The sequence below is a fragment of the Diabrotica undecimpunctata genome, chromosome 1, assembly GCF_040954645.1.
Source record: "Diabrotica undecimpunctata isolate CICGRU chromosome 1, icDiaUnde3, whole genome shotgun sequence".
In the NCBI taxonomy this organism is placed as follows: Eukaryota; Metazoa; Arthropoda; class Insecta; order Coleoptera; family Chrysomelidae; genus Diabrotica; species Diabrotica undecimpunctata.
This window is the reverse complement of record NC_092803.1, coordinates 19,375,437-19,394,858: the sequence shown is the minus strand read 5'-3', so window position 1 is coordinate 19,394,858 and position 19,422 is coordinate 19,375,437. Positions and strand designations below refer to the sequence as shown.

Sequence of the window (19,422 nt, the reverse complement as noted above, 5' to 3'; positions counted from 1 at the left end):
GGCTGGCGTAGATATTAACCTGGCGAAAACAGAGTACCTACCTACCTACAAGTGAAGAAGACATAGAAGATCTACAGATTGATGACAACGTAACAATCAAAGGAAAGGATAAATTTAAATACTTGGGGTTTATAATCACGAAAAAGGCAACAACAGAGGAAGAAATTACACAAAGATTAGGACAAACAAGAACAGCAATCCGACAACTTAACTTAGTATGGTGGGATAGACACCTAAATATGAAGACAAAAACACAGATTTATAAAACATTAGTGCGAAGTATTATGACATATGGGGTTGAAAATTGGATCATAAACAAGAAAAACAGCAGTAAGATAGTAGCAACAGAGATGGAATGCCTGCGAAGATGCTGCAGAGTAACAAGAATGGATAGGCGAAGTAATGACGAAATAAAGCAAAGAACATCAATAGAAACATACATAGAACAAAAAAGACTAAAGTGGTATGGACATGTAAGAAGAACTAGTGACAGCAGATGGATAAAGAGAATAACCGAATGGAGCCCCATAGGAAGGAGGAAAAGAGGACGACTCTGAAAATCCTGGAGGAACGAAGTAGACGACGCCATAAGTAAGAGAGGCCTAAACGATGGAGAATGGAACAACAGAGAGAGATGGAAACGGTTGAGCGAGGGAAGGCAGTGAATACTGTAGAATCCCTGAATATATATATTAATGATATAGCCTTGGTAACTAATTCACTGACTGGGGTTAACATCATCAGTTATGCGGATGATACCAACATTCTAGTCACAGGAAAGTCTGATCAAAATTTGCAAAATAAAACTACACAGATACTATCCACCATCAACAGTTATTTTCTTATCCAACAAATTAGTTTTGAATGAAGAGAAATCAAAGTATCTGATTTTCACGTCAAATAATTTATTAACCCATCAAGCCACTATAGAAGCAGCAATAGATAAAACAGACTGAACGAAGTTGCTGGGGGTACTTCTAGACAGTAACTGTAAATGGTCAAACCACATTTCTAATTTGAAATCCAGATTAAGTAGCGCATGTTATGCATTGAGAATTATTTCACGTCTCTTTCATACATCAATATTAAAAACAGTATACTTTGACCATTTTTACTCAATAGCCAAATATGGCATTGAAGTCTGGGATCTCTGAATTAGAGCAGATATTCGTACTTCAGAAAAGAGCTATTAGGATAATGTATAAAATGAAATTTAGAGATTCTTGTAGAGGCATCTTTAGACAAAACAATATTCTTACAATTCCTGATCTGTATATATTTTCGTGTATAATGTATTTACATAGCAAAATTTATGAATTTAATAAATTTCAATTTAACCATGTTTATTCAACAAGATTCAGAAACAATCACTTTATTCTTCCACAACATCGTTCTGTTTTGTTGGAAGGTAGCACACATTATGCAGCCATTAGTTTCTTTAACAAATTGCCGATAGATATAATTTGTGAGCTAGAGCCATATTCTAAAAATAACTTTTAAGTATGTTTTATCGTGTTTATTAATTTATATACTTTTAAGATGTATGTCTGTAACTTTGACTTGTCTCATACATGTACTTTGTATAATGTCGCATGTGATCAATAAATTTGACTTGACTTGACTATCTAATTTTAATAAAAATCACCTCGATTATTAACTCATCTACAATTAAATCTACGGCTGGTTCCTTTTCTATAAAATAACCCTCGAAAGAAATGGCGTGTTCGCAATATTTTTTCTACTCCTCTTGGGAACATTTGGAGAAAAATTCATCACAATATTTATAAACATTTTGAAATATAAAGGTCACATTTTTATTCACCTCATATGGTTTTAGAGAGGCCCACACTAATTCAATTGGATTTAATTCCGGTTGGTACCTAGTCTTACGACAGAGTGATCTGCATCATTCATAATCTGATTTATCTCATACGTTGTATATCTGAGTTTGTGAATGTTTATTATGTTATATAATTCTGCCTTTATCATTTCTTATGATAAGGGAATGTTCCTCTGTTTTAACCATTTCTTCATTTCGTCTTTTCTACACTCCATAGTTGGATTATTTTTAACTTGAACATTGTGGCTACGGGCTGATATGTTAGGAATAAGTTTTTCATGAATATATTTTTTATAATTATTATATTTCACGGGATCTGTCCGTTATATTACATTTTCATTTTATTAAAATCTATAAAAAAATAATAAAATTACTTTATTCAATTTTAAAATACAGAAACCGATTCTTATGAATAAATATATTTCTATTCTATTGTCTCCTCAGTATTTGTCAGTAATGTTTAAGATTCACGTTTCACATGTAATCTTAACAAACTTTCTCCGAAGCACTTATCGACCAATATTAGGTTTTTCCATTAAAATTTTTCTGCAGCCTATCACTTTTCTCAAACTTTCACGTGACTATAAATATTGTGTTCACTCATTTTTTTCTGTTATAGGTATGTCGTAAGGTAGGAACTTATTTTTTCTGACATAAAAATTTATTATGCGACGAAGTAAACCCCAGTAAAAATCGTCCAAGTTGGATTTTGGGAAAGATTTCATTCATTTGTCATTAGGAGTAGAAAATAATATATAAGCACCTACTCCTATATTTTCATTTCGCGAGAGATCCATTTTATAGTGCTTAAACTAACCCTTTTTTCAAACAGCGGCTTTTCATAGCAAGCCTTGTGTTAGGTCACATTCCAAAAACTTGGAGGGACGCAAAGGTGGTATTTATACCAAAGGCGGGGAAACGTCCCACGGACGAAGCGAAGTCTTATCGTCCTATATGCCTGACCTCCTTTCTCCTAAAAACAATGGAGAAACTAGTAGATTACTACATAAGAAGCGAAACATTAGCGAGGAAACCACTTCACAAACATCAGTTTGCCTACCAGACTGGCAAATCCACTATAAATGCTCTGAATTCGCTAGTCGAAAGAATTGAAAAGACAATAGTGGCAAAAGAAATAGCTCTTTGCGTTTTCATTGACATAGAGGGAGCATTCGATAATACCTCATTTGAATCCATAAAAAGAGCACTAGTAAAGAGGAGCATTGAAGTCTCACTAATACAATGGATTCAGTCAATGCTAAAAACGAGAATCATCACTGCTGGTATTGGAGGAGAATCTGTGACTGTGACAGCGGTAAAGGGGTGCACTCAAGGGGGAGTATGGTTGTGGATGACCTTCTCACTAAGTTGCATGATTCTGGTTTTATAACCCAAGGTTACGCAGATGACCTAGTTGTTACAATTAGGGACAAGCATGACCAGACTATATCTAGTCTCATGCAAACTGCTCTTAACGAAATTAAAAGTTGGTGCTCTAAAGAGGGCTTAAGTGTCAACCCCAGTAAAACGACTTTGATACCTTTAACAAGGAGACGTAAATACAATTTACAGGCTCCAACTATGAATGGCATCACATTAGACTATTCCAAGGAAGTAAAATATCTGGGGGTAACCCTAGATCAAAAACTCACCTGAAATAGTCATATTGAAAAAAATTTATCCAGAGCTTTGGTGGCAAGTTGGACCTGCCGCAAGACGTTTGGAAAGACTTGGGGCCTACAACCGAAAATGACTCTCTGGTCATATAAAACAATAATTAGGCCCATGGTCACATACGCATCATTCGTATGGTGGCCAAAAACACAACAAACAACAGCTAACGCCAAGCTGCAAAAAGTGCAGCGGCTAGCTTGTCTGGGAATCACAGGGGCAATGTCAACATGTCTCACTGCAGCTCTAGAGGCGATGCTGAACCTTCCTCCCTTGCAGTTCTGCATAAGGAGGGAGGCAGTACCTACCGCCTTAAAACTTAGAAGAAATTCCATTGTATTCTAAGGACATGCCGACAGATGCTATGCCAGTCAAATTCGACTTTGAAACACCCTTTGAAGTGGTCATAAAAAACCACCAACTGGGTGAAGAAATTGAACCAAAAGTGGAAGAAGGTTCACTCGTATGGTATACGGATGGATCTAAGATAGATGAAAAGGCAGGAGTGTGAGTTACTGGGCCCAATTTCAGGCTATCTAAATCTCTTGGAAACGCCCCATCTTCCAGGCAGAAATACATGCTATAGACATAAGTGCCCAAGAATGTCTCAACCGAGACACCCGTAGGGCAAAAGTCTTTATTTTATCAGACAGCCAAGCCGCCTTAAAGGCTCTAAAGTCATTTACATGTGAGTCAAAGATGGTTTGTGACTTAAAACAATCTCTCAAGAAGCTGGCGGAACGCAACAATGTAACTGTGATGTGGGTGCCAGGTCACAAGGGAATTGCAGGAAATTAGGAAGCTGACAGCCTCGCAAAAGAAGGAGCTAATACCCCATTCCAGGGTGCGGAACCCTTCTGTGGACTATCGAAAAGCCACATCAGAGAGGAACTCCGTACCTGGGAACTCAATCAACTAAGATCATATTGGTCTAACACACCAGGACAAAGGCAAGCAAAAACGCGCATAAAAGTGTCGCCTACTGCAACAAACCGCCTTCTCGAAATGAATAAAAAAAGATATCAAAATGGTCACTGGCCTTCTCAATGGTCACTGCCCTCTGAGATATCATCTCAAGAAGATGGGCAAATCAGATAGTGGGAGCTGTCGTTTCTGTCACAATGAAAAAGAAACGGCAGAACATATACTATGCAACTGCGTAGCACTGTTCTGCAAACGACTAAAATTCCTAGGAGAGGTCAGTCTGGCGTCCTCTGACATAGGAAACAAGTCACCTAGGAAGCTAATCAACTTCATCAGAAGTATTGGCATTCTAGAGTTTAACTAGATTAAGGTATGCACAAAAGATCTCTATAGGTCGAAGTGCGGTGAGGCCGCATCGCCTTAACGACCTCACATAATCTAATCTAACCCTCGTTGCTGATGCAGCACGCCCATGTACTTTTTTAAATCTATAGAAGATTTTGCATCTAATTTGGACTGAAAAACCATATTAATAATTTAAAAACTCAAATCAATCACAATAACAGTTTTTCCAACACAGGTAAAATACAAACATATTTCTTGTCGCAGACTGTACAAACACCTAGCTATCAACGATCACGAAATGAGAATAACAGAATTTTTTTGCAGTCCACTGCGCATCGAAAAAGGATTCTAATATCGAGAAGACCAAGTGTCGAGCTATTTTTGACAAGTAATACCACCTCCAAGGTTCCGTCAGTCCATTTTTGTTGTCGTGCTGCTTTCAGACTAAATAAGTTGATTTGTGATCCCTTGGTTTGCAGTTTCAAGAAAATTCTGGTATAACATAACTATTTTGACAACATCACGGGATGTATTATTTTCGATGACCTCTAGGCATGCTCTTCTTGGATGTACTTATCGAGACCCTGACAAAATAGGCATAGTTATTACTGACAGAAGATATTTAACCTAGGCACTTATCAAGGGCAGAAACGAACTTTGATGCAATAATTTCACATCTTAAATCAATTTTCACATCTAATAAATTTTATTTTCATAAATTGAATTATTTAATTTAATTTGAGATACTGTATGCGTATTTTGCCTTTTAATTAGTCCATATAATCCGATGTCTAAATTATTCAGTTGCCTTATGGCCGATTTCACATATTTGGTTAGAAATATCTTAGCATTAGGGAGATAATAGGAGTATATGCAATTCTTCAATAAATTTGCGTTACAAAAATTTTTGTTCGCCACTAGAAAACCAAGAATGACGCTGAACAATTCTTGGAATTTAGTGCCTACAATTTTGGAACTATACTCTAGTCAAAAAGTGTAGGGAGTTAGGATCAAACAGGTTTTTAATAAGTTCCACATCGACTTTTATTTCTAACCGAAGATCACATACGAAAAAAAATGATACAAAATAGTTTCTTATTACGTCACAACAATCAACAAAAACAAGTGTATACAGGCTTTGTTACTTAACCTACTAGGAAATAGTATTAATATAAAAAAATATCTAAAATAATACATATCATTAGAAATGAATTGGACGGATAAAAGAAAATATGTCTAAGCATTATTTCAACATCAAGTAGTCAGTCCTTCAACATTCGTGTTTTGGTCAGTGTAAATGACCCGAAGATGACTGCAGAGATTCCTGAAAAATTTCTGCAATATAATGAGGCATGGAAAATCGAATAAAACAGCATAGCATTTAATCTGAGGATGCACTGTCAGATGTTTAAGATTTTTTCTTCTGCTGATGTTTGCTTAACAGATTTTCTTTGGTCCGAAGCAGTTCACTACTGGAAAGGCGGAGGACAATGTATTGTAGGAACTATAAAAAAAATTTACATTATGTCTTTGAAATTTGATCAACAGAATGTGCATACACATTGAAATATAAAATACGAATTTGAAATTAAAAATTGATTAATTCTTAAAAAACTTTTCAAAAGGTACATCAACTGTATGTAAGTATTTTTCGAACGCTACGATAAATTGTCCATTTTTAACAGTTATCACTTGAGTTAATAAAGAGAGGACGCTGTTTTCATTACATAAAAACTATATACAAAACCAGCATCCTGTATGTTATCTTTGATTCAATATTTAAGTACTGATTCTACACAAATATACATAATACATTACTCAAAATAACGATAAGTACTTGAAAATACAGCTGATCTTTTGGGGTGTTAATACATTATAATTATTTTGAGTAATATAGTTGACAACCTCGTACTATATAGTACAAGAGGGGTACCATATATACATCTATTCAAATAAAAAAGCTAAACCTAGTTTGTTTGAGTTTACGTCGCGTTTGGATCGATGAAGAGAGCAGAAAAGGCGAAGATTAAAAACACCACTCCACCAATGATTGTAACTGAAACAAAAAAATTTGAATTGAGTAAAAAACATATTTTAATTCTTTTACGAGGTCTGGCAATTAAGCTCCGGGACTGATTTTTTTAACAACGATAACCTGTATAGCGAGAAAAACGAAAGAGGCGTCGTTTATACATATATATGTATATAAAGCTATACCTCGACTTTTGGTAAATATTTCATGCAGCTGCAACAAACAATCTTGTTGTAATCGTCAAATAACGACGGTGAAAAATGGCTTGCGCAGAATAAATGTAAAGGAAATGCGCATAGAGTGAATTTAAAGAGCCATTCTTCTTCTTCTTCTCGTGCCACTCCTAGCGGAGATTGGAAATCATCATGGCCACTGCGACTTTGTTAGCAGCGCGCCTAAAAAGTTCAATTGAACTACACCCTAACCATTCACGTAGATTACGAAGCCACGATATTTTTCTTCTTCCCACACTTCTTTTGCCCTTAATTTTGCCCTGCATGATATTTCTTAAAAGTTCGTACTTTTCACCTCTCACAATGTGCCCCAAGTATTCCATCTTTCTAGTTTTTATCTCATTTCGAATTTCGCATCTTTTGTCTAAAGTTTGGAGTACTTGCGTGTTAGTGACGCGGTCCATCCATGATATTCTGAGAATGCGCCTATAGCACCACATCTCGAAAGCTTCGATGTTTTTTGTGGTCAACTGTTTTAGTGTCCAAGCCTCTACTCCATACAACAGGGTAGAAAAGACATAACACCGCAGCATTCGTATTCGTAACTTTATATTGATATCACGATTGCAAGAGAGTTTGCGCATTCTATTAAAGACTGATCTAGCGATTTCTATTCTACATCTAATCTCTTTTGTTTGATCAGTATCGTCTGTGATCCAAGCACCTAGATATTTATAACAGGACACACGCTCAATCGTTGTATTTCTATTACAAGATTAGCTCTGATGTTCTTTGATTTCGTGATTACCATAAATTTAGTTTTTTTCAAATTAATTTTCAAGCCGTAACTGTTACAGTATATATTGAGACTTTGAACGAGATGTTGTAGTTCTACTAGCGTTCCCGTTAGGAGAACCGTATCGTCAGCGTACCTTATATTGTTAGAGCCATTGCTGAACAGCAATTCATTAATTATTAAAAAAATGAGAGATTAATTTTGCATGAGGAACTAAACTAGAAGATAAAGCTAAGCATGTGCTCATATTCCTAATGACGGAACAGAAGATGCATTGTAAAAACATTTGTTCTGATATCCTGGAATGCATCGAAAAGGATTCCGACTTCTTGTCAAGGGTCATAACTTGTGACGAAATAAAGATTTTTCAATACGACCCTGAAACCAAGCGACAATCTAAGGTGTGGAAGACTACAAACTCTCCGAGAGTATAAGACAGCGAGAATAACCAAGCCCAAATTCAACGCGATGTTGATTATTTTTTGATCGATATACAGAATGGAATTCACATGGAATGGGTACCACAAGGTCAGACAGTTATTCAATATTCCTGTTTAGAAGTTGTACGAACACCCCAAAAAAAAATTCACTTAAATACACCCGAAATGTGGAAAAAGGAACTCCTAGATCCTCCACATACTATATCAAGTATATCAAGGATTATTTAGCCAAAAAAACAGGTGGCAGTCATGGAGTATCCGTCCTATTTGCCACATATTTAGCAGCTTCCGACCTACTCCCAAAAATCAAATCCTGTCTGAAAGGAACCCGTGAGTCATTAGACGCCGTACAATAAAAATCGCCGCAGCTACTCAACAGCCAGTCGGAAGACCACCTGCAGCACTGCTTCGCACAATGGAAGTTTCACTTAAAGAAATTGACAAATAAAGATGGTACACCGACAGTCTTGGAACTTAATTGTTATCTTTTCGTGTCGAAGTAATTATTATGTCACTTGAACGACTTACCTGTCCGCACGGAAATCTTTTGTGCAATCATCCTACCACCCAACACAGCCAAACCGGTGCAGGCACAATGACCTAGGATACCACCAAGAATAACACCATATACATTCTAAAAAAGAGAAAACCAACACTGATTTAATAAGTATGAACATCATATAAATATAAACAAACGTGAGAGCATAATTAAAGGGAATTGGACATAAAAAATTCAGGTCGATTATATTCATTCTTCCTCCCCTTCATCTAGTTATAAAATTCTTTGTGTTGGTAATTCTAACTTCCGTCTCTCAATCATAAATTCAAAATAATAGAAGTGTGAAAGTTTTTTCCGTATCTTTTGTCTAGTTAAGGTGGAATTTCCTTCAAAACGACGTTTGCCAGACCATCACCATCAACGGCGAGCGCTATAGATTCATGATTACTAACTTCTTTTGGCCTGAAATCGATTATATGGACACCAACGACATGTAGTTTTAACAGGACGACGCTACATTGGACATTTTTCATGAGTTGGCTGCGGAGGCCGCCGAGATCGTCCTATTTAATGTCATTAGACTCTTTCTTGTTTATTCTATGCGAATCAACCACAGCTACCCTTAAAGCCAACATTAGCCCCAAATAAAGCTAATTTGCTTCTAGGTAGAACAGTTATCTTAAACCTTAAATTATTAAATCGTAAATCTCAAATAAACAATAAGTCTTACTATTCCTATACTTACATATTTTCAAGGCGAATTACTTACTTCTCTAGCACCCAAAATGATAGTTGTTAATTGAGATCTATCTCCCCATTCAGCTAAAAATGTTAATGTAAAGGATTGTAATAATATTCGAGAGACTTCATACCATACTGATTTGGTGGGTCTTCTATTGCTACTACCAATTTCTATATCAGGTAAAGCAGCTTCATGTTGCTGAAAATTATAAGTTAGCATAAGAACTATATATAGGTACAGTCGACTTTCGATAATTTGAAACTCAAGACACCAGAAAAAAGTTCAAAATACCACGAGGAAGTAGGAAAAAATGAAGAAAAAAACAAGAGTTTGATTAATATTCGTGATTTATTATTTCAAATAGTTGTACAATTATATAAAAGTTTATTTTGCAAAGAAATCCATAATTTTCTTTTGAGTGGACGACTTACATCTTTCATCGTCCAATGAATTTTCGATAGTGGTGAGAACTGAGAATAAATGGACACTTATGTCAATTCTGAGGGTGTAGGAGGGTAGGGTAGCAAGAGAGCTCTCTGCCTCGCTCAATGTGCCGGAATTGGCGGTTGTTCTTCTTCATTTTCGTCCTCGTCTTCATTCAGTGTGCGCAAATCCAACATTTCAATAATTTTCAAAATTGATTAGGGTTACTCGATTATCCCGCAAACACTAATGTTAAGGCACTTCCGGTGACGTATCTTTGTTTTTCAAAATCATCGACAATGTTGATGGTCTTCTTCTTGTTCTTCTTTTTATGTAGACATAACTGTCTGTTTTTAACTATGGCTCCAGTAAGTTGTCTTTCCATCGTTTTCGTGGTGTTTCCACTGGTCTTTTTCCTATCGGGGAACCGTCTCTTGTCATCTTTACTATTCTATTTATTGTCATTGGGCTCATATGATCGTTCCATTCTACTCTTCTATTTCTTACCCAGTCCTTGATGTTCTCCACCTTGCATTTACGTCATATATGTGTACTTCTAGCTCTGCCCATAGTGTTTTGCCATCAATTTTTTGAAATGTTTTCATCTGTGTTGTTTCTAACATCCTTTTTGTCCTTTCTGTGTCAAGTCGTGTTTCTGCCGCGTATGTCATTATTAGTCTGACGATTGTTTTGTAAATTCTGCCTTTCATTTCTTTCTGCAGATTATTTTAAGTTGTTTTTCTCCCATTTACTATCCTGTTTTAGTTCTTACTTTTTTTATTATTTTATTCACAATCAGGTTGAACAATAGAGGACTCAGGAAATCTCCCCGTCTTATTCCATTGCCGGCTTCAATAGGGTCAACTAATTCTTCCTCTACTTTTACTTTTATTCTGTTTTTTTGGTAAATATTTTCGATCGTTTTGATTATTCCTAAAGGTATCTTTCTTGCATACAATAAGTGGATAACGTCATTTAATTTGACCCGGTCAAATGCCTTCTTAAGGTCCACGGAACAGATATACAGGTTTGTTGTATTCTAATGATTTCTCTTGCACTTGCCTCATTATAAATATACCGTAAGTGTCTTCCCGACCTAAAACCTTGTTGTTCTTCTGCTAGTGTTATAATTTCAGTTTATTTAGTTTATCACTTGGTTGTTAATTTTAGTGTTGTGTTTAATAAATTATTTTCTCCACGTCCGATTTGTCTCCCTTTTTGAAGAGAGGTATTAGAATGCTTGATCTCCATTCTTGAGGAATTCGATTTTGTCCTATTATTTTTTGGATTAGTATTAATAGTTTTGTTTGGTCAGATCTGGCCCTCCGTACTTTAGGAGTTCGTTCGGTATTCTCCTGGTGATTTTCTGTACCAATGTCGATGGTAAAATGCCGAACTGTTTGGCGACATCTTTTTTTGATTGTCCATCTTCCACAGCTTGAATCACACGCTTTTTTACTTATGGACAGACCCTTGTTCTTTCTTTAAATCATCTTAAAAACTAATAACACAAATCAAAAAATAACATAACTCACATTAACGTTGAAATGTCGACTAAACAATCGACATGTCTGTACTGTCGACCATTATATGTATGACTTGTGTGGGTCAAATTTTAGTCAGATGCGCGTGATTAAGAGAAAGTATGAGATTGAAAATCGGTCGACATTGCATCGTAAATCGTAAGTATTAATACAAGTGCGGCCAGTTTCGTAAACTTAAACAGTTCTTTTGAATTCATCTAATTAATATGTATTGGTGGTTGGTCCACCAACACGTTGGACTGACGATCTAAAACGTTGTCATAGGAATTGGATGCAAGAAGCACAAGATCGAAATATATGGAAAATTATGAGGGAGATCTATGTCCAGCAGTGGATAAGCGAAGATTGAATGATGAATTAATATGTATAAAGATAGATTAAAAATATATTATTTTAGGGATTAATAATATTATTAGATAGAAAATTTCAAATATACGAAAGAAAAAACACGGCTTTTTGCCGTGAAGTTTGCTTTAGTTAACCTACATATGAGTTCAGCCTTGATTTTCTTTCAATGAATTTGGAAGAAACTCAGCCGCACAGATATAATGGTCGACCTGTACAAGTGTACATGTATGTAAACAAACGAGAGTTTCATTTGCAAACGAATTTCCACTTGTAAGAAATAGTTTTCTCAAATTGAAATCATCAAAGGGATCAGTAAGATTGATTTTATTTCAATTGTCGAGTATTTTTTAACGGACTGTGAAAAACTTCACATTATCGAAAGATTCAAATTAACGAATGTCAAATTATCGAGAATTGACTGTGACTGAACTATATATAATATTAACATATTAATAGGTATAGGTGATTCACAAAATATCGAAACTGATGCTGTAAAAAAGTTATTATAAATTATTATTATTATTCTTATTTATTATGAAAATAATATCGTTTTGAGAAGGTTTCCCAATATCTTACACCATTAAATTTATAAAATTTCTTCGAGAGAAACAGCTTTCAGCTGTTTTTTTCTTTACTGATTTAAGAGGTGTGAATCTCAAAATAAAAAGTTTCATGCATCAATATCTTTATTTTGTACCACCATCGCATATTTCTTAAAACCAAAGCGATATCACCAATATTTCCCCTTGCAGTATATCAACACGAATGTTTTGACATCACACTACTCAAAAATAATGTTCAATTACCTCATCTCTATCACTAAAATGTTTATTTACCTCTTCTCTCTGCCTAAGCTCCATTTGGACCTCCTCAAATTCCTCCCTTCCTTCGTCTTTTGTCATGTGGTAGCCCTCCCACAACATCTTCAAACCGAATATGGCAAAGAGAGCTGTACTGATGTAGTAGGTGTAAGCTCGAGGGATCACCGTCACCAACCAACCAAATACAGCTGAAAATTAAATAGCAAAATATAGAAAGTTGCAAAGAAGAGGTGGAATGCCGAAGAGGCGGTTAATTCAATAAGCAATATGAAAAAATTAGTAAATACTTAGAAAGAAATAAAAATTAGGTAAATGTAAAGATAGATTAAAATGGAAAGCAACAAGAACTGAAGTTGTAGTGTAGTTAAATGTGGAATTCATAGTTTGCATGAAAGAACCCAAATGAAATTAGAAAAGGATACTGGTACTAGAAAAAATAAGAAAGGTGAAAATTAAAATACAAATAGTTAAAAAGAGAAGAAAAAGCAGTAAGAAAGTACCGAAAATCTTGAAAAAGGCACAAGAAAAAATATAAAGATACAGTTAAACAAAAAAAAAAGAAAAAATAGTCAATAAATAGTTAAGTGTCTCCAAAGCAGTAAAAGTAAATAAAGGCTACATACAACATTGGGAAGAACATGTATTCCATTTTGAAACCACATATTCTGTAACATTTAAACTGAACATCGAAATTAAATCGATAAAATCTAACAGAAATCGATTTATTTGTCTTTAACAGGTTAGTACAAAGCAAGTTATTAGCAGAACACGCTTTAGCGGGAAATTTTCGTTAATCGCCGCCAGTTAGATCATTATGATTAGTACAACGCATCCCCAAACCCCCAAAATACGACGAATGATCAAAATGATCCCAAATTTTGATTTCCCATAAATTTCTTTCACTCCCCCCTTAGTAACAAGTAAGAGCATACAATTGGTAGTAATAATATAAAATGTCTATAATCTCTGAAAAGACTAAGGAGTAAAGCCACGTATTTGGATAATCATTTATTAGCATATTACATGGACGTATGCAATAATAAGAGGTTCCATTTATAAGTTTTCTTTCCGTGTGTGGATTTATCCAGCGGGCTACACTTTTATTTTTGCGGTTGGCCCCAAAATTTCTTGCCGTGCTAAAGCGGCGAAGTTTGTGACAAATTTTTGATTAATATTTTATTTTTTTGCTTCACACTAGTGCATTTAAATATATATGCTATAAAAAATAAGGTGAGCTCATTTTACTGATCTGTTAATTGTACGAGGTACAAATCAAATACACCGTTTAGACATATATACATCGTAAGAAAATCAAAATAACATCGGTTCACAATATTTTGATAGCTCTCTGTAATGGGTAATATGCGGTCTTTTACAGTAAGCCAGCTGTAACAAGAAACACACTCACGATAAATTTTAGCAAATTAACATTTGGTCAGCACAATTTATCTGAATTCTTAATTATTTATTCTCTTTCAGTGAAGTTTCATGAAGGCATCTTAAAAGTATTGTCTACATCGAAATTTGAATTTATTCAAGACAATTATTCTGAAAAATGAAAATAGGTAAACAACAACGTTTTTTTTATTTGTTTAGATAATTAATTGACAAATAACAAATACACTGATTGTTAATAAAAGCGATTTTATTTACAATTATTTGTATTCTGGTTTTTTAAGCATACACATTAGACCAATATTAATTTATAGAGAGGATCCGCTAACCACTATATCTTGCCATTGTGCTCATTCTTAGGTATAACCGATACACCAGCGTATTCTAGTCTAAGTAGCAGACTATTTGTACACTGTTACGTTAGTCTTTTTGTGTTCTGGCCAGGGTTTGAATCATTGATCCACTAGATCATTCACAGTGAAGTCTGCTCCGCTTGGCTATCTGACTCATGATTTTATTCTAGTCAAAAATAAGCCTTTTATGTATTTTAGAAAGATTTTTAAATAGTTGAATAGATAATCCAACAATGAGAATTACTTTGTATTCTGTGATTTAAAATTGTCTTTATCATGCCTAGCATCTTTAACACAAATATAGTAAATTCAGTCTTATTCAGTCATATAATATTTATATTTGCCACATTGAACTTTTTACTTACAGCATGGTTTATAAAGCATCGAAATCTTGGGAAAACATTGAGTCTTCTGACTCGTTGGCGCCGACCTTTACTATTACAGGTTCAAACAAATTTTTCATTATCTCATCCAACTTCCACATTTTTTTTTCTATTTTCAAGGCATGGACAACAGCGTTCTTCCAATTTGTGGGATGTATGTAATCAATACTGCTTTGTAATAGGCGATGGCGTGGAAGTCTCAAAAACTAATACCACAAAGTCTAGTCATTGAAACAACAGCATATTGACGATATCTACACCAATGCTACTTATTATTGTCATTAGTTCTGCTTTGACCACATCCCCTGTAAATAAGATACATTTTTCTCTTAGCCATCTCTGCATGATGAATTTTCTATTAGTCATCGTTGGAATGCGTTCAACAAGGCGGCAGTGAAAAGATGCATTATCCACGACATATTTACTACTGACACACTGGAGAATATTCTCGAGCCACTTCTCCAAGCATATGGAGTTCATGTCTTCATGATAGTCCTCAGTTTTCTTCGATATAAACACGAAGGCACCATTTTGCAGAAAACTAGTATCGCTGTTAATATGGGCGACAATTAGAGGCTGGTCCTTACCTTATGGTGCTCGCAATCCTGTCGATAAACCTTCAACAAAGGCTAGCTGTGCATTTGATACTGCTGTATCTTGCTAAACTTTGGTGACTGTATGTCCGGCGTTAACGTAAGTCTCATCAAGGTAGTAATTTTTTCGTTTTGCCACACGATATTCCCGAATTGAGCGTAGATAATTACTTCGCCATGATATTTTTCCTCCTTATCTGTTAAAATGGAATTCCGGTATTGTTTTATATATCGAAAGTTAAGGTCTTAATGTTTTTCGTAATAATTCACGGATTATAAGAAAATTATAGATTTCGCCCATTTTACTTAATACAGATTTCACAGTTGGAGCTTGATAGGTTATGTCACGTCATTATAATGCTGCCATTTAAATCAATTCACCCAAATTTGCCAAATCGTTGTTGATATCAATGTAAAAGAGAAATTTATTCTATATTACTAGGTGATTAACAAGGGAATACCTCAAATGTTCTAACGATAAAGAGGCCTGGAAACAATCGTTAATTTCTACATGCTTATATGACAGCATCCGAATATCCCCGAAACAATAATCTCATTTAGTTAGCTAATACAGACAGAATGACAGAAAGTTAATTTCAAAACAGGTTAACATACGAGGGTGTTACTGTGGTTACTGTAAGTTGAAATCATCAATGAAGTAAGAATTTTTCATATATCCCTATCATTTATATTGATCTCAGAAAGACAGTAATCAATGAGGACACAATTAGTGTTAATATGATGCACAGAAGATTGAAAAATAAACCATAGTATTTTATAATTTATTTAAAGAATCAATATTATATGTAATTTCAAAATTAATCATCAAAAGTATTAAACCTTTAATAAAGGTTAATCAAAAAGTACAGTTTTAGTTCTGTAAAATCAAAGAAGGATAAATTTGACTTAAATTGCTAATGCCAATTCTCTTATTGAGGGCAGTTACGATGTTTGAGAATATAAAACATTTCTAAAAACTGTCTTTTAGTGTAATTCCTTTCATTGCAAAGAATTGTAAAATCTTCATTTTTGCTTAATGATAATGGGAACTTCTTATCAATTTTTGGCACTGATATAAAACAAATAACTCTTATCAAATGAGCATAAAAAATATTTAAGTAACAAAAGAATTGTTTAAACAACAAATCTTTATTATTTACTAAGATATGATGATAGATAAGAGTGACTTCAATAAATCTTTTATTGACGTCTTTTTATAGTATTTAAATTTATTTTTTGGCATACTTTTTTTATGAGAATCAATATACAATATGGCACAGCAATACTACTTCTAACAGTGTATGCAAGAGCTCAAATGTTTTTTCAGTTAAACTTCTGACAATGCAATCAGTGGTAGCCCATGGTGTCTGAGATTGGGGAAGGCTGTAAAATTAATCTGAAAATTTTGGACAGATAATGATCCCTAAGCAGTCTATCGTGATTTTATCCTTTGAGCACTCTGTACTTGCTGTTGTTTATATAAGATAAAACAATCATTTTCTTAAACATAGTCGATTCTATGATCTTTTCTAGAAATTAAATTTTTCATAATCTTTTCATTGAAATTATTTATATAATCATGGATCAAGTTTCTATATATTGACAACAAAAGAAACTAAAACAGTTAGTCAATGACCTCGAATACTGTTCCGAAGTCATAAAACTCAAAATAAGTCATAAAGTTTTTATGTGTTTAAAACTCAAAAAAAATGTTCTGATTTCTGTGGTAAGTGAAGTTGTCACAATAGTTTCTAACAATTTTAGTTTCCACCGATAATTCACAAAAATTGTTTGTTATATAAAGAAAAATATAATTTTATAGCATCAACAATTTCCTTTAGATCTTACAACAAATATGTCACTTCTAAATTTCATTTTCAGTGTGGCTTTACACATAGAATAAAAAACATACCTTAGTATTAAACAATTCTGCAACCTCTTTGTAAATGGATGTATGAATGATTCCGTGAATGATCCAGTGGATTGACGGTTCAAATTCTCACCAGAAGACAAAAGGATAACGTAGTAGTTTAAAATCTAAATGGATCTGCTACTTTAGACAAGAATATGCTGGTGTATCAAGAGCAATGTTTTCATTTTTTTTTTTTTCAGAGAGGTGAGTGGAAATTTTGCAGAGCAATACTGGATGTATGACTCTGAGGTAGTAGATTTCAGACATCAAACACTTTGGAGCCAACCAACTGGCTCTAAAAACATTTTGTACACATCCATTGGACCTGTACAAGATAGTATAAGGTTCCTGAATTCTAGAACCAGTACATAAATGACTGGACAATGCAAAAGGGGACACAATGTACAAAAATAAACCTTCAAAGTGAATAAAATATTATTTGTAGCAAAAGTATTAATAAAAAAAAAGAAAATTTGTTATTGCTATAAATTCTTAACAAAAACAATTGAAAAATGCACTTACCAGATAAAACTGTCATTAGAACTAAAGCACTAATGGCACCAGCAAAGACTGTTAACCTTGGATGCTTCATTGCCATAATTGCTGCAATGAAGAAGGTCTTATCTCCAATTTCTGATACCAGAATGACACTAAGACTAGCCACAAATGCATGAGTAAAGCCCAAATTTTCTGAGTTTGCTGTGCTGCCAGGTGGTGCAATGGTCACTGTCTGAAATATAAATGAAGTAAATTTTATGTTAAAATATAACCCACAAGTTTTTCTGGACTGTGTCCTTAGCAAAAACAAAAAATAATTAAGAAACAAAGAGAGTTCTTCCTAACAAAAGATATCTCTCTTCTTGTTAGGATTTGTTCTATCTTCAGATGATGGAAATAACTTTGTGGAATTCTAAAAGTATAAACAATGAGACTTTGCCTCTAGTGTTTGTTCAGACTGAAGTAGAGTTTTGTTGGTAAGCATTGAATTAACAGAACTAATATTATTATGTCATCAGGGTTTAATGCATTAAAAATGCTTTTATATACATGTTTGATAAATTCACAATTATTCATATAAGATATTATAATTATATTAATAGTCTTGTCAATTTTGGTTTGGTTTGTTGAGTTTCAAGTTTCACAGTAGGTTGATAGATTAATTTATGGGTGAATATTGAATTTTATATGAAACTTTATGAGTGTGTCTATTATGGAGGTTGATTATAGAGGCTCTTATTAGAGCAATGTGTATTTAGTTTGAATTTTGAAGTCGACATTTTTCTCTAAAAATATGGGGAGAAATTTTTATTATTGGTTTTTGGTTGTCTAAGGCATGTATTATGTTTTCTATGTAGCATAACTGAAAATACTTTAAGATATTCATACTATCATACTGTATACTTTTAAAAGAACAGGTGTGAGGTATTGCAAGAGAAAACAGTAGTATAAACAAACAGGATAAAACTAACCATCCCTATAGAAAAAAACAGTCAAAAGGTAATAAGTAATAAGCGCTTACCAGAGTTGGTTTATCATCTTCGTTTGGCTCTATTTCTGCTGAAGTAAAGAGAACATGTAATGTTATTAAAAGAATACATAATATAAAACGTGTCCTAAGAGATGGTAGCAACATTTTAAGAGTGCAGTGTGACCTTTTAGTAATGTAGTAATATGTTGCGATATATCTTAAAATCTGACATTAGTAGGGCTTATCTTGTGATAAGGGAGATTATGAAGATATAAAACGAATGAAGTACTTCATATAAATAAATTTATTTTATTTAATTAGTAATTAAACTATCTTGTCAAAAGTGTCTATGCTGTGTCTTTGTCATTGAAATTAGACCAATCCAAGTTTCCTTAATTGAAGCCACGTGAAAATACTCAACCAATCAACATAAACCATTTATGACACCTAATCTAAAACATATGATAGTATGTCACTAAGATGTCACCTGTTAGAAAATACCACAGACTGTGGTACTATATTACAACAGTCACATGTCGAAAAGGCCTATTGATTTCATAGATGTATATATTATTAACAATGTTAATATATACGCTTTATTTCATAATTTTTATTTCATCTATCCTAGCAATTTCAAGGACCTAAAGAATAGTAGTACTGATAAAAGAATCTAACAATAATCTTCTTTTTTTTTATTTCAGTCTTGGAAATAATAAATCA

General features: G+C 33.9%; 1 protein-coding gene across 2 annotated transcripts; it reads right to left on the bottom strand.

Moving 5' to 3' along the window:
* Positions 1-5,799: 5,799 nt before the first annotated feature.
* Positions 5,800-19,097, bottom strand: LOC140445850 (putative divalent cation/proton antiporter TMEM165). 2 transcript variants are annotated; one of them, XM_072538237.1, is made up of 6 exons: positions 18,754-19,097; positions 17,757-17,964; positions 12,584-12,786; positions 9,490-9,660; positions 8,750-8,855; positions 5,800-6,836 (listed from the first exon to the last, which is right to left on the bottom strand). In XM_072538237.1, the coding sequence occupies exons 1-6, from the start codon at positions 18,865-18,867 to the stop codon at positions 6,763-6,765; spliced, it is 876 nt and encodes a 291-aa protein (XP_072394338.1). In that variant the 5' UTR covers positions 18,868-19,097; the 3' UTR covers positions 5,800-6,762. The 2 variants fall into 2 exon arrangements, with proteins under 2 accessions (XP_072394338.1, XP_072394346.1); XM_072538245.1 differs by having other exon boundaries at positions 12,614-12,786; positions 18,754-19,089.
* Positions 19,098-19,422: the final 325 nt, after the last annotated feature.